Source organism: Mesoplodon bidens (genome assembly GCF_964165515.1).
Source record: "Mesoplodon bidens genome assembly, chromosome: 3".
Classification (NCBI taxonomy): domain Eukaryota; kingdom Metazoa; phylum Chordata; class Mammalia; order Artiodactyla; family Ziphiidae; genus Mesoplodon; species Mesoplodon bidens.
In genome coordinates, this window is record NC_138178.1 from 174,123,209 (window position 1) to 174,139,634 (window position 16,426).

Consider the following 16,426-nt stretch of genomic DNA (forward strand, 5'->3'; position numbering starts at 1 on the left):
GCACTCACTAGAATGACTGAAATAAAGAAAATATGGACAATGCCAAATGCTGGAGGGGATGCAGCTCCTACATCGCTGGTAGGAACAGAAATGGTACAGCTGTTCTGGAAAACAGTTTGGCAGTTTCTTATAAAGTTAAACATATAACCCAGTCATTTCAATCCTGGATGTTTACCTTATAGAAATGAAAACTTACATTCACATAAAAACCTGTGTGTGTGAGTGTGTGTGTGTGAGAGAGAGAGAGAGGGAGACTGTTTACAGTGGCTCTATTTATAACGGCCAAAAACTGTAAACAACTGAAACGTGCTTCGGCTTACTGGATAAACAATTCGTGGTATATCCGTATAATGGAGTACTACTCTGCAAAACAAGAAAAAAGAAAAAAGAACCAAATTATTTAATAAGCACAGTAACTTGGATGAACCTCAGAGGCATTATGCTGAGTGAAGGAAGCGTCCTAAAAGGTTACATACCATAGAGCTACATTAGTATACCATGCTGTGAAAGAAAACTATAGATCTAGAGAACAGATCAGTGAGAGCAAGGCGGCGGGGGCGGGGGGGGGAGGGAACGTGTGACCACTGAGGGACAATGGAGGAGGTTTAGGGGGCGATGGAACTGTATCCTCTGATTGCAGTGGTGGTTACTCAGATCCGTATGGGTGTTAAATTCATTGAAATGAAATAAAATCAAAACCAAGCCAAACCAAAAGTTCTGAGGAACAAACAAACAAAAAGCTCCAGTTGTTTGGATGATGAAAAATGGTTTCTCATTATTGTGTTCCTTTGGATTTATTTGATTTATAGTTAACCAAAACTAGCTAATGTGTCCTTCTATCTTCAGATGATCATTAAAACCATTGGAAATCACTGAAAGGAGGCGGAAGGCTTGGAAACATTAAAATACTCAACATATAGCTTGAGATATGAATTGTTCTTGGGTTAGGTTCGTAGGGTTCCCTTGAAGCCTGAGCATAATTCAAGTTCATAGGCATTGCCTTGAAGCCAAAGAGCACATATACTGCAACTGCTGGATTCTGGGGAGGTCTTTTTAGTCAGAAGTCCCCTTGATTCATTTTATTTTCTCTGTATTCTAGAAGGCTGAAATAACTTGAGAGTTCTCACCCTCCGTGAGGTCCTTTCTACTGGCTGTTGTTTCTGGTGTGAGCCAGAATGGTTTTCTTCAACCATCTCAAAGTCCCACTAATTCATAATCCATTTGGAAGCATTGCATTCGCTGCATTTGGGGTTAGTTTTTAATCATAGCTTTATTCAGACATAATTTACATACCATAAAATTCATCCACTTCAGGTGTACTGTTCAGGGGTTTTAGTATATTCAGTTTTGCCACTGTTACCACAGTGAATTTTGGAAAATTATCGTCACCCCACAAGGAAACTCTGTACCCATTAGCAGTCCTTCACATTTCCCCCAGTTTCTTCCCCCGGCAACCACCAATCTACTTCTGTCTCTATGGATTTGCCTGTTCTGGGCATTTCATATAAACGGAATTGTATGATGTTCTTCATGGTGGGCATCTCTCCCTTAGCCTGATGTTCTCAGAGTGCCTGAATGTTACACTGGCATCCCTTTTTGAGATGCTAAGTTGCACGAGTCCCTCTACAAAGCAGGGCTCATTTTAGTCCATCCCTGCATTACACCTGACGCAGGTGTAATGGAAGCAGCGCTGGACCATGATAAATGAAAATTGTGACCCCTCATTCCACACAAACATTTTCCCGAGCATGAACCAGTGGTTCTCTTTCGGGAGAGAGGGCCAGAGGAGAGGAGAGGGGCCTTAATTTACTTTCCATATCTTTCTATAGTTTGAGTTTTCTAACTTTAAACAAATATAACTTTAAAGCAAGGAATAGCTGAGTGGAGAGCTGATGCCTCCCACTTTGTTTACTTTGTATCTCTCTTGTTTTAAGAAAGATCTAGTAAGTCGTATGTTTCTAAAATTTCACTGGGATGGTTTATTTAACTATTTCTCCTCATAATTTTTTGGTTACTTTACATAGTTGAAGCTATATTACATATATATGTGCTCGTGATTACTTTTTTGTATTTAGTATTCCTCTGGATGCTGAATCATGTTTTTCTCCTTAAATTGTATTTGTGTGATATTAAAATTGCTAATGATGTTCTCTTTATATTTGCCTTATAACTTTTCCATTTATGTATTTTTAATCTTGAAGCATCCTTTTGTTTTAACTGTCTTGTGTTGACTCCATAACTCTGGTTCTTATTTTTTATGAAATCCAACAAATCCCCGTCTGTTGACCAGTGATTTTAACCCATTTATGGTAGGTCATGACTGTTACATTAGCACAGCCATCTTCAAACTGGGGCACGCTCATTCCTGGGGGTGTGTTAAGACTTCCTGGGGCTACACTGGCAAAGATAGCTTGAAGGGAATAAGTTTCCTGAGTTCCCAGTTCTGTGTGCCTGTGCTGTGCTGGCTCCCCTTCCTCACATCACCTCTCATGATTCCTCTTTTCTCACTGTGTGGAAGAGAGGCGTATCGCCTGCCCTTTCCAAACCTTATGAAGATTCATTGCCTCAGGATATAATAACCTTCAGTAGACCAAACGGGAATAATTTGAGAATGCATTGGCCCTGAAGGAGAGTCTCCTGAGAGCAGAGCAAAGAAAGCATCTATAGAAAATACCAGGGGCTTCCCTGGTGGCTCAGTGGTTAAGAATCTGCCTGCCAATGCAGGGGACATGGGTTCGAGCCCTGGTCCGGGGAGAGCCCACATGCTGCGGAGCAACTAAGCCCGTGCACCACAGCTACTGAGCCTGCGCTCTAGAGCCTGTGAGCCACAACTACTGAAGCCTGCAAGCCACAACTACTGGAGCCCACGCGCTTTGGGACCCGCGTGCCGCAACTACTTGAGCCCACGTGCTGCAACTACTGAAGCCCACGTGCCTAGAGCCCGTGCTCCACTGCAATGAGAAGCCCGCGCCCCGCAATGAAGAGTAGCCCCCGCTCACCGCAACTAGAGAAACCCGCATGCAGTAATGAAGACCCCATGCAGCCAAAAAACACGTAAGTTTAAAAAAAAAATACCGAAGAGGGCAGCTCTTATTTCATCTAGGCTGCCAACTCGTGCAAAGTGCCGTGCCTTATACGTGTAGCTCTCTGTTCTAAAATTAAGAATTCTCTCACTGTGATGTGTATAAGCATGTTAGAGTTCAAAAGTTAGTCAAGGATGGGACTTCCCTGGTGACGCAGTGATTAAGAATCCGCCTGCCAGTGCAGGAGGCACGGGTTCGAGCCCTGGTCCAGAAAGATCCCACATGCCGTGGAGCAACTAAGCCTGTGGGCCACAACTACTGAGTCTGCACACTCTAGAGCCCGCGAGCCACAACTACTGAGCCTGCGTGCCACAACTACTGAAGCCTGCACACCTAGAGCTCATGCCCCGCAACAAGAGAAGCCACCGCAATGAGAAACCCGCGCACCACAACAAAGAGTAGCCCCTGCTCGCTGCAACTAGAGAAAGCCTGCGCACAGCAACAAAGACCTGACGCAACCAATAAATAAATAAATAAATTTATTTATTTATTTATTTTAAAAAAAGTTAGTCAAGGGCTTCCCAGGTGGCGCAGTGGTTGAGAATCCGCCTGCTAATGCAGGGGACACGGGTTTGAGCCCCTGTCCGAGAAGATCCCACATGCCGTGGAGCATCTAAGCCCGTGTGCCACAACTACTCAGCATGCACACCACAGCTACTGAGCCTGCGCGCCACAACTACTGAAGCCCGCATGCCTAGAGCCTGTGCTCCGCAACAAGAGAAGCCACCACATAGAAGCCCGCGCACCGCAACGAAGAGTAGCCCCTGCTCGCTGCAGTTAGAGAAAGCCCGCGCACAGCAACAAAGACCCAACTCAGCCAAAACATAATAATAATTAGTTAATTAATTTTTTTTTTAAAGTTAGTCAAACTTTTTCTGATAGAAAGTAAAACTGATTTGGCCGAATGGTTTGACAGAGCAAACAAGTTCTACCAGTTAAGTTTTATGGCAGACCGTTTTCATAAATTGAAAGAACTTAAGCTTACATCTTAAATTGCATTTATAAATTTAACGTATTTAGTGCACATATACCATATATGATGTTTCTAAATATTAAATCCTTCACAACCATCTACACTTCCTGTGAAAGATTATACATGTCGCCTTAAAAATATGCAGCAGGATATATAATTTTCTAAATATTTCTGGAAGGTACATAAGCAGAAAAATTGGGTGACCAGAGTAATACACTCATTTCTGCTGTCTTATTCTATATTTCTGTTTTTAACGCTTTTTCTCCTTGTTTTTCTCCTCCCGCCCTGCCTTCTAGTGTATTATGTATATTGAATTTTCTTAAATTGAATTGAAAGCTATAAATTCTATTTTTATTCTCCTGGTTGCTGCTCCTAACTTACTGTGACCCATGCTTGCTCCTCTTTCATTATCATTATTGTTTTAAGGCTTGTCAGTGTCTGCGCTTCCCTGTCTTTAACGTTCTCTGACCTCCCTCTGTTCCTCATAGGCAATACTCCCCCACCCCCCCAACACACACACACACACACACACACACACACACACACACGCACGCACGCACACACACACACACACACACACACGTGTTGGTGTATCTGGAATTTTTGTTCAAAATTATAGATAAACTTTCTTAAAAAATGGTTACTGATTATCATTGCTTATTCAAACATAAATTAAACCTCAGGCTATAAGAAGCTTCACTAGATTTTTGCCCCCCCTCCCTGTAATTTTTCTAACTATTTTAAAAAACCATTTTAATCATTCTGCAGTCTGCAGTTCAGTGATGATATTTAGTACATTCACAGTGCTGTGCAACCGTCACTACTAATTAGTTTCAAAATGTTTTTAGCACTTCAAAAGGAAACTCCATACTCATTAAGTAATCTCTTCCCATACCTCCCTCCCCTCCCCTCCATATTAATTATATTTTTAATGGGGTTTTTTTTGGTGTCTTGACATCTCTGGGGGGGCCTTGCTGGCTGGGGAGAGACTGCCCCTCCCAGGGCTGGCTAATTCCCCTAGACAGTAAATTTGTTGGTGGGTCCACCTTTCGTGTACAGACCAACCAGTCTGGAGTCCATACCCTCGGCCATCTCCTTTATCTAACTCACACACCAGGCCAGTATTTCCCCTGCCCTAAATCAAGCCTGGGCCAGGTACCAGACAGCTAGGGACAGCCCCGGGCCCCACAGCCTGCTGGAATTACTCAAACCAGCCAATCCTAGCCTGTTTACCCTGCTGTGCTCTTCCCACGGAAACTCCAAGAAGGGCTGTGGCCTCTGCCTTCCCCTTGCTCCTTCCTGCCTCCTGACCAACACTGGTGCTTTCGCAATCCCAAACCTCTCGTTTGAAGGGGAACCGTCAGTAATGTTAAACTTTTCTTAGAACGGCATTGTCGTCACTCAGTCACCTTTATAAATGAAGATCCAGACACAAATGACCCCCCCCCATGACGGCACTGGTCTGTGTTCTGTCTCTGAATTTATCTCTGTGAATTCTGGATATCACATGTAAATGGAATCATACAGTATGTAGCCTTTCATGTCTGGCTTCTTTCACTTCGCATAATGATTTCAAGGTTAATCCGTGCTGTAGCGTGTGTCAGTACCTGCCTCCTTTTTTTTTTTTTGCGGTATGCGGGCCTCTCACTGCTGTGGCCTCTCCCACCGCAGAGCACAGGCTCCGGATGCGCAGGCTCAGTGGCCATGGCTCACAGGCCCAGCCGCTCCGCGGCACGCAGGATCCTCCCGGACCGGGGCATGAACCCGTGGCCCCTGCATCGGCAGGTGGACTCTCAACCGCTGCGCCACCAGGGAAGCCCCCTGCCTCCTTTTTATGGCCGGGGCATGAACCCGTGGCCCCTGCATCGGCAGGTGGACTCTCAACCGCTGCGCCACCAGGGAAGCCCCCTGCCTCCTTTTTATGGCTGAATAGTATTCAATTATATGCTCCCATTTTTTTATATCTTGTTATTTCTTCCTTCGTAAATTTTCTTTCTTTCTTTTTTTTTTTTTTTGTGGTACGCGGGCCTCTCACTGTTGTGGCCTCTCCCGTTGCGGAGCACAGGCTCCAGACGCGCAGGCTCAGCGGCCATGGCTCATGGGCCCAGCTGCTCCGTGGCATGTGGGATCTTCCCGGACCGGGGCACAAACCCGTGTCCCCTGCATCGGCAGTCAGACTCCCAACCACTGCGCCACCAGGGAAGCCCTCTAAGGTCTTATATACCTGAAAGTACATTCCCCCCCCCCACATTTAAATAATGGTTTAGCTAGGTATGAAATGTGAGTATCAAACTTTTTCGTCCAGTATTCTGAAGATAATATCCTGTTGTCTTACCGCAGCTAGGATATAGAAGTCTGGTCTGATTTTTGTTCTTTTATTGGTCATCTGATTTTACTTGGAAAACTTTTTAGAATTTTCTGTCTGATTTTTTTTAATTAATTAATTTTGTTTTATTTAATTCTTTTTGGCTGCATTGGGTCTTTGTTCCTGCACGTGGGCCTTCTCTAGTTGTGGCGAGCCGGAGCTACTCTTTGTCGTGGTGCATGGGCTTCTCGTTGTGGTGGCTTCTCTTGTTGCAGAGCATGGGCTCTAGGCGCATGGGCTTCAGTAGTAGTTGTGGCACACGGGCTCAGTAGTTGTGGCTCGCAGGCTCTAGAGCACAGGCTCAGTAGTTGTGGCGCACGGGCTTAGTTGCTCCGTGGCATATGGCATCTTCCCGGACCAGGGATTGAACCTGTGTCCCCTGCATTGGCAGGCGGATTCTTAACCACTGCACCAGCAGGGAAGTCCTCATTGTCTGATGTTTTTGAATATCATTATAATCCGTGTGTGTGCACATGCACACTTACATTTTTCACTTATCAATTCTGTTTGTCACCCTGTGAGCCTTTTCAGTCTGAGGTCTTACGTCTTTCTTGAATTCTGAAAACTTCTGCCATTATTTCTGCAAGTATTTCCTCTCTTTGTTTTTCTTTCCCTCTCAGATGCCTTTTTCACAGAAACTGGTACTTTTCTCCTGTCCTCCTCTTTTTCACTTCCTGATCTGTCTAGGTCAGTTCTTTGACCTGATTTTGTGTTTTTCATCTCTCTTAGTTCTTCTGCTGAGGCTATCCATTGAGTTCTTTATTTCAACAATTATATTTTTATACTAAAATATTGCTTGGTTCTTCTTTCTCACTGCTTATTCCCACGTCATTATTATATCTTTCCTTATATCTCCAATAACTTTTATCATGCTTATTAAGTTTTCAAATTCCGTTTCCCATGGTATAGGTTTTCTAAAGGAGAAACTCCTGTGTGTTTCAGTTACTGTTACACTGCTCTACTACAATACTGCTTCACTTCCTACTTTATTTTTTTTTTATGTTTTAGTTTCATTGAAGTATAGTTGATTTACAGTGTTGTGTTAGTTTCTGGTGGAAAGCAAAGTGATTCAGTTTTGTTTTGTTTTTTTCTTTTTCAGATTCTTTTCCATTGTAATTTATTACAAGATATTGAATGTAGTTCCCTGTGCTATGTAGTAGGACCTTGTTGTTTATCTATTTTATGTACAGTAGTTTATATCTGCTAATCCCAAACTCCTGATGTATCCCTTACTCCCTTTCCCCTTTGGTAACCATAAGTTTATTTTCTATGTCTGTGAGTCTGTTTCTGTGTCGTAAATAAGTTCATTTGTGTCATATTTTAGATTCCACATCTAAGTGATATCATATGGTATTTGTCTTTGTCTGACTTACTTCACGTAATATGTTAATCTCCAGGTCCATCCTTGTTGCTGCAAATGGCTTTATTTCATTTTTTATGGCTGAGTAATATTCCATTGTGTATATATACCACATCTTCTTTATCCATTCATCTTTCGATGGACACTTAGGTTGCTTCCATGCCTTGGCTATTGTTAAATAGTGCCACTATGAACATTGGGGTGCATGTATCTTTTCAAATTATGGTTTTCTCCGGATAAATGCCCGGGAGTGGGATTGCTGGATCATATGGTAACTGTATTTTTAGTCTTTTAAGGGACCTCCATTCTGTTCTCCGTAGTGGCTGCACCAATTTGCATTCCCATCAACAGTGTAGGAGGGGTCCCTTTTCGCCACACTCTCCGCAGCATTTATTATTTGTAGACCAACACTGCTTCACTTCTGACACCAGATGTGTGGGGTTTTCACACATCAAGCAATTCTGCAGTACCAGCTGGGTGTGGTAAGTTTGACTCAGTTCTGATGCTGTTTACCTGGAGATAGCATCACGTCCCACAGATCAAGGGCTCCGTCCCACAAGGCTGTTCCTCTCCCTCCTGCAAATGCCAGTCACAAATCCAGGTTATTACCTGGGCTTCAGACCAACTGGCTATTAATTGGAGGCTCCCGTGCCCCCTTCCTGGGGTTCAGTGAATTTGATAGAAGAGCTTACGGAACTCAGGAAACCAGATTATTACAAAGGATATTAAAGGATACAAATGAACAGCTAGAGGAAAAGATATAAAAGGCAGGGTCCAGGAGGGTCCTGAGGGCAGGGGCTTCTGTTCTCATGTTTAGGTTGTGCCACCCTCCCAGCTTGTGGATACATTCTCTTCACCAACCTGGAAGCTCTCCAAACCCTGTCCTTTTGGGATTTTATGGAGGCTTCATTAAATAGGTGTGATTGAGTAAATCATTAGCCATTGGTGCCTGAACTCAATACAGTAAGTCCCCTACATACAAACGAGTTCCATTCCGAGAGTGCGTTTGTAAGTCCAATTTGTTTTTTTTTTTTTTTTTAAAGGAATAGATGTTTTGGATCCACCAAAGTTCTTAACAGGAAGGTCATCTATTCTTTAAATTCATTCATTCATTCATTCATTCATTCATTCATTCATTCATTTATGGCTGTGTTGGGTCTTCGTTTCTGTGTGAGGGCTTTCTCTAGTTGTGGCGAGTGGGGGCCACTCTTCATCGCGGTGCGCGGGCCTCTCACTGTCGTGGCCTCTCTTCTTGCAGAGCACAGGCTTCAGACGCGCAGGCTCAGTAGTTGTGGCGCACGGGCCTAGTTGCTCCGTGGCATGTGGGATCTTCCCAGACCAGGACCCGAACCCGTGTCCCCTGCATTGGCAGGCAGACTGTCAACCACTGCGCCACCAGGGAAGCCCCCCAATTTGTTCTTAAGTCCAACAGAGTTAGTCTAGGCACCCAACTAACATAATCGGCTATATAGTACTGTACTGTAATAGGTTTATAAAACTTTTCACACAAATAATACCTAAAAAACAAGCAAACACAAAAAATAAAGAAAACCTTTTTAATCTTACAGTACAGTACCTTGAAAAGTACAGTAGTCCAGTACAACAGCTGGCACATGGGGGCTGGCATCGAGTGAACAGGCAAGAAGAGTTATTGACTGGAGGAGGGAGAGGAGGTGGGAGATGGTAGAGCTGAAGGATCATCAGCAATAGGAGACGGAGGGCAAGCTGCAATGTCACTCACGCCTGACATTGATGGAATGCACGTTTGCATCTTTGAAAGTTCACAACTTGAACGTTCGTATGTAGGGGACTTGCTGTATCAGCCTTTCTGCCCTCCTTGGAAGTTGAGGTGAAGGCTGTGGGTTGAAAGTTACAACGCTCTAATCACATGGTTGGTTCTCCAGGCAACCATGCCTCATCCTTAGGGGCTTTCCAAAAGTCACCTCATTAACATTAATTCAAGGGTGGTTGAAAGGGGCTTGTTATCAGTAACAAAAGACATCAGTTTCACTGTTATCACACAAAACTGTTTCAGGAAGTGAAGACCAAAGGCCAAGTATTATAACAAAGGATGCTTCCATTCCTCTTATACTTCGGAAATTCCAAGGGTTTTGAGAGCTGTGAGCCAGAAACGGGGACAAAGACCAGATATATATTTCTTATTATGTATCCCAGATTTCTTCATTAGTTGCCTTTAAGTCTTTTTTTTTTTATAATGCTTACACTTCTCAGAGATATTATCGTTTTCCCCTGTGAGTTCATCATTGTTTCCTTGGAACATTCAGTCGCCTCCGCTAGTCATGTAGATTTATGCTGCAGATGAGTTTGGCCAGGAGCTTAGTTGGGATGGAAGTTCCTCGGGGCAGAGGACCGTGGTATTATGGACAAGGCTCAACCATTCCCTTTCCAAATGCTGAGATTTGAAAGTCAAGGCCGTATCTGTACCCCCTCTGTACCACTAATAATTCCTGTACTTTTTGAGTCCCAGTCTCTGCAGCAGGATAGCTTTAACAAACATTCTGAACACCCAGTATGTACCAAGAATTGTGCTGGGTACAGGTGGTTATAAAAGATGAATAAAACATGGTAGCCCTTACCTAAAGGACAGTGATCTATGACAACTAAATTGATAATGCTGAAGAAACACAGCAGCAGGAATAATTTTCTCTGGGGGCCTGGAGAGCATTAGACACCTCACTGAAGAGGCGATATGTAAGTTGGGTCTTGAAGGACAAATCCAAGTTTGACTACAGTTGGTCATGAACCTTGCTAGTAGGTTTTCATAGCATGTCAATGCTGTTAACTAATTCCGTGTAGCCATTTCTCTATCCTCTTTTTCTCTACTCCTAGAGCACAAGGACCTAGTGCCCAGAACACTTTGCCTCTTTTTAACACAGAGTCTCATGAAAAGCCAGTATTACACAAGCATAATTTTTTTCTGTATTTCTTAGTCCAAGACCCTTTCATGCTCACATATACCACTGAGGTAGAGTAGGAGAGTGGTTAGTCTGTTTAAAGAGAAGGAAACTAAAATCCACAGAAGGTGACTTCCCCAAGCCACACAGCAGCTAGATCTTAACTAGGTCTCCTAAGTACGGTGTCTTTTAGTATAGCTTCCTGATTTGTTTTCAACCCTTCTGCTTCCTTTTGGGATCTAGCCACATGGAAAACACCTCTTTCAAGTCAATATAGTGGTTGTTTATTGAGCATGATCAAGGGCCAAATGCTTTAGCATTTAATATCCTGTGGGAGATTTGGTGCCCTTCTCTTTCATTTGTTCATTCATACATTCATTCATGCAATTAACGTCTACCCTATACCTCCTGTATCCTAAACAGTATACTAGGTGCTGAGCTCAATTCATAGGAACACATTATAGGGTGCTACCTTAAACGACATTTCTTAACTCTCACTAAATTGCTCTTCAAGTGTCAACAGCCCCTATCCTATTTTTCCAATACTTTCTATTTCCCTGACACAGTTGATTGAGGAATTTGTGCTGTACCTGCAGCCCATAGTTATTAACGTAACCAGTCCTTTCATTGAACAGATGAGGAAGCCAGGGTCGAAAGTGAGGAAGTGAATGCCCAAGGACATACAGCATGCCAATAATAAAGCAAGGGCTAGAATCCATGTCTCATGACACCCTGTTCATAAATCTTTCCACATTTCTTGCTCCATCGCATAATCCTACTCAAGTGCTGTATTAAGCCAGATGGTAGAGTTTTTTTTTAAATGCCCCCAAAAGATTCACTCTTACCTGTTACCTACTTATTGAAACCAAGAAAAAACAGTAGTAACATGTTTGGAGGACAGAGGAAATGAAGGACGAAAGTGAAAGGCACATTTCTCACAGTGAGGATATTTACACTCAAACTAATATCTTTAGGAAATGCTCAGGAAATGAAAAAGAATACCCTTTGGTACTTTAATAATCATAATCAACTTCTGCGTCTGGCCATGACAGAGTATTCGTAATAGACTTGTCATCTTGACGAAACCAACTGTGACACTGAACAAAATATACAGACTTCCTAAATATGTGACGGATATTGAAACTCAGACAAACTATTAAATTCTGGCTGTTTTCAGGCATATTGAACAGGCAGCACAGTACCCCGCTCTTCGAGCGTAGAAATGCACATGATGAGCCCCACAGTGGCTGTAGCTTTCTACCTGGAGTCTCTTTCTGGTCTTGGCACAGAATGGTGGAACCCAAGCTAAAAGCTGATCTTACTAAGCGGAAGAGTCAGTTGTTGGAATTCCAAGCTACTGAAATAGCTGGATGTTGCAGGGCAAGGAAATGGCGAAGGGGAAGCCATGTTGAGTTTTGTGTAGGGAATTCACTTTGGGTTGTTGGCTGAGGGCTGGCTGTGAATGAGTAGAATGGCACTCTCCGTGAGACCTAGCTCAGATTGCCTTCTCCAGGGCTAAGAGCTGAATGATGATGCCAAAGGGCACGCAGTGCTGGGAAATGCTGGAGATCCCTGTCCACCTGAATGGAGAGACCTCACCGAGCACCTAGGCATTCAGTTGAGACCCCAGAACAGCTACACATTAGGAGTAAGGACTATGCCCTTGAGTAAGGGACATACCCTAGGGCTAAATCAAAATGGAAGTAGAACTTAAGGAAGAATTAATCCAAGCTTGTTAACACTAAAAGGACCTGCCAATAATTTACCTAACTGCCAGGACAAACTCAATACCTTTAAAAGAAGACAGCATAGCCAAGACTGTGCAGTGTATCATAACAGAAGAAAACTTACATAGAGAGGATTATACGAATGACGGCTGACTTCTCATCAAGATACCATGGATGCCAGAAGACAGTAGAACAACATGTTTAAGGTGCTGAAAGGGAAAGAAAAAAATCTCAGAATTCTCTATTCAGAAAAAAAAAGTGCCTTTAAGTATGTAAGCAAAATGAAGCTATTTTTCAGATAAAAGAAGAGTAAGAGAATTTATCGCCAGCATACCTGATGTATAAGAAATGCTAATGGCAGTTCCTCAGGCTGAAGAAAAAGGATACCAGGCAACTCAGATGTTTAGAAAGGGATGAAGAATACTGGGAAGGATAAATATATATGGGTAAATATAAAAGACTTTTTCCCATAATTAAAAAATACAGGGCTTCCCTGGTGGCGCAGTGGTTGGGAGTCCGCCTGCCGTTGCAGGGGACGCGGGTTCGTGCCCCGGTCCGGGAGGATCCCACGTGCCGCGGAGCGGCTGGGCCCGTGAGCCATGGCCGCTGAGCCTGTGCGTCCGGAGCCTGCGCTCCGCGGGGGGAGAGGCCACAACAGTGAGAGGCCCGCATAACGCAAAAAATAAAAAAAATAAAAAAAAAAAAAAAAAAAAAAATACAAACACACATACAACATTCTATTGAGAATATATAATGCATAGGACCACTAGACCATTAAGGATGGGAGTGGATTTATGCAGTTATGAAGTTCTTGCTGCATGCAGGCTTTCTCTAGTTGTAGTGAGTGGGGGCTACTCTTTGTTGCTGTGCGCGGGCTTTTCATTGTGGTGGCTTCTTGTGTGGAGCACGGGCTCTAGGTGCATGGGCTCAGTAGTTGTGGCTCACAGGCTCTAGAGTGCAGGATCAGTAGTTGTGGTGCATGGGCTTAGTTGCTCTGCAGCATGTGGGATCTTCCCGGACCAGGGCTCGAACCCGTGTCTCCTGCATCGACAGGCGAATTCTTAACCACTGTGCCACCAGGGAAGCCCCCGAACGACACTTTTAACCACCTTGACTTAATTGACATTTTTAGAAAACTGCACCCAATTTCAGAACACATCTTCTTTTCTTGTGCATGTAGTCCATTCACCAAGATCAGCTACCTGCTGGACCATCAGACAAGTCTCAGTAAATTTAAAAGGACTGCAGTCATACCAGGAAAAGCAAAAGAAGAAATTCTAAGTATGTTCTTTGACCACAGTAGAATTAAATTAGCAATAAATAATAATAACAGAGGTAAGATAACACCAAATATTTGGAAATTAAACACAATGTTTCTCAGTAATCTACGGATAAACGAAGTCACAGGGGAAAATAGAAACTATTTTGAACTAAGAGAAAATGAAAACCACAACATGTCAAAGTTTGTGGTGTGCAACCTGAAGCTGGGCTTCAGGGGACGTGTGTGTCTTTGAAATCCCTGGAAAATGCACTTTCAGCCTTTGCTTGCAGCTCTCTGGTTAGAAGTGATCTTCCTTGTGTACTGTTCTCCGTGTAGCTGTTTCCCACCATATCAGTAATAACGTCTTAACACATCAATTTGCTAACCTGTCAGTCTCTTCCTTTCTAAACCGCAAAAACCCTTTAAGGACAAGTAACTGCTGTTCCCATCAATGTTTTGTCTCTAGTTTCTAGCACAGTGCGTGACACTTCGTGAGTCCTCAGTCAATTTTGAATGAAAGATTGGGAATGGACCTTATCTTCATGAGGACCCTGTGGAGACAAGCAAACTAAGAATTATTAGCCCCATTTTACAGCTGAGGAAACAGAAGCCCAGGTTCCCTTAATGAGCCGGTGACAAGGCCAGGTTTCCATCATTCCTCAGAAATTTTCCTTTTGGGTCCTAAGTTGCTGACAGAAATGTCACCATTAGTGAGAAGTATAGAATTTATACTGGAGTAAAACTGAAGCCTTCACCAGCTATAACCTCATCATGTCATCTTTTATTCTCTGGAGGATGGTCCAGGGCACCTTTCCGTGAAGGCTTGTAGGAAGCCCTCGGCACTGGGCCTCAGCGTCCGGACCGGTGAGGGAGTCTGGGCCTTGACCTGTCACACGCCCTGCCCGGCTGCCACCCCATCCCGGCCCTGCAGAAAGCGCTGGCGCTTTCGGGCAGCCCACACTGGTGGGTCTGTGCACCACGAGCTCTGTTTCTCTATTTTTTACCTAGGTTTCAGTTCTCAACTGGGGTTTGTTTCTCCTTTGCCTCTGGTTCAGCTTCCTTTTCCTGTTTGGTTTTAAGTAGAGTCTAAAAATCAAGCTGCTGCCTTCCGAGGGTCTGTGCCCTCTGATCAGCTGGCCTGGTGGGAGTACAGGACTTACCTCCTCGGGTTCCCTGTGCTACAGACGTGCAGCCATGGCCACAGTGTGAGTACGGGGACCAGAGGGGACAGGGGGACGTCAGAGGAGACCGAGACTCAAGGGGACTGTAGAGGTCTCCCCAGATCCCCCGGGTGTACTGATGGGGAGACCGAGGACCAGAGGGCAGGGAACTCTCTCACGGTCACACAGCAGGTTATGACAGAGCCTGCCCACTCCATCTGCTGGCCTGTCCACTACACCGGCCTGTGTCTCTGGATGCCTGTCACCTCTAATGGCTTTTTCGTGTGTGTCAGGATCACGTCCCCAGAAGTCAGAGGCCTGCCTCGGGTGGTAGAGGGGGCTCTGAAGTATCTGAGGGGACTGGGGGGGCTTGGCTGAGAGGTGCCGTGGACGGGTCCTGGCTCTGCTTCAGAATGGCCTGAAAGCATCAGGGTGTTTCCTCTGAAGACTGCGCACAGAAGGAGGAGCTGGGGTGCCTGTTGTACAAGTTGAGGCCTCATGGGCTGTCACACCAGAACCCTGACCTTCTGCTGGAGAGACCTGGGACTGGCGTTAGACCGCGGATCGCTCAGGCTGCTGTGGTTTAGCACATGTGTGGGCACCAGCCGGTCTGTGTCCTGAACGGGTAGTTGTGAGCGCCCTTTCCAAAGGTGAGATTACGATTCAGACATGATTTCCCGCTGCCCTGCGACCCTATAAAATATTGTGGATCGTAGGACAGAGCTTTATCCTCTGGGATTTGGGGCACTGGCTTGATCGACTCCCTGCAGCTTTGCGTCTCAGCATAAGTTTTAATCCCTCCCCTTTAAAATTACTTCACAATTCCCAAACTGCTGTTTCACCAGTTTTCTTGATTCTTTCAACCGTGTTGGGTGGTTAGCTCAGGAAGGGGGCATCACTGCTGTTCTGTGGGCAAGGAGGCCTGGCCTCCGATCGGCTGTGGCCCTCGCTCAGGGTTGCACGGCTGGTTGAGGAGGGACTGGAAGGAGAACCACCGAGGACAGCTGTGTCCAGCGTTTCTCCCAGGATGCAACACGGGCTCTCTAGAAGCATTTTGCAGGGAGTTATGGCAGTTGACACACAGTAAGTGGGGCCCATCCGATGCTCCTGGTCGGCAGGGGAGCTTTGGCGAGGGCGGCGCTCTGGCACCGTGGCGCGGCCTTGGGCAGGCTGCCGGAGCCCCTTCCTCCAGGCGCTGGCAGCTCTCAAGGCCAGGGCCGCAGTTGGCCTTTCCTGCTCCTTTGCAACCAGTTTTCTATCATCCTTGAGCTCTAGAGGACTTGTGGGTGGAACTGCGGCAAACAAGACTTTCCGTTTCAAAGGCTCGTTAGCTTCCAAAGTGGGCAGGCACCAAAGTCATCACCTGCCGAAAGCTACACTGAAAAGCTGAGTCTACTCTATCCTGTCCAGTACTGATTGCAGAAAATAGTATCAGAAGTAAACCAGGAGGAAGCAAAGCAGTTCTTAAAAATCTTTTAAAGTTGTAGAAATCTTAGGAGTTTCCATCTTGAAAGCAGGTTGAGACCGTCTACAGTAGATCACCTGGGTTAGTGGTGCTTCAGGCATCTTACCCTCCACTTCA

General features: G+C 44.8%; 1 protein-coding gene across 5 annotated transcripts in view; it reads left to right on the plus strand.

Moving 5' to 3' along the window:
* EVL (Enah/Vasp-like) overlaps positions 1–16,426 on the plus strand; it is a 166,935-nt gene that overhangs the window by 71,784 nt on the left and 78,725 nt on the right. Inside the window, exon 1 of one of the 5 annotated variants that reach the window (XM_081228177.1) lies at positions 14,800–14,889. The exons of the other annotated variants lie outside the window; for them this stretch is intronic. Within the exon in view, the coding sequence (XP_081084303.1) occupies positions 14,879–14,889 (11 nt within the window). The 5' untranslated portion in view covers positions 14,800–14,878. Of the gene's footprint in view, positions 1–14,799; positions 14,890–16,426 lie in introns of those variants that run through there. 5 annotated transcript variants of the gene reach the window in all.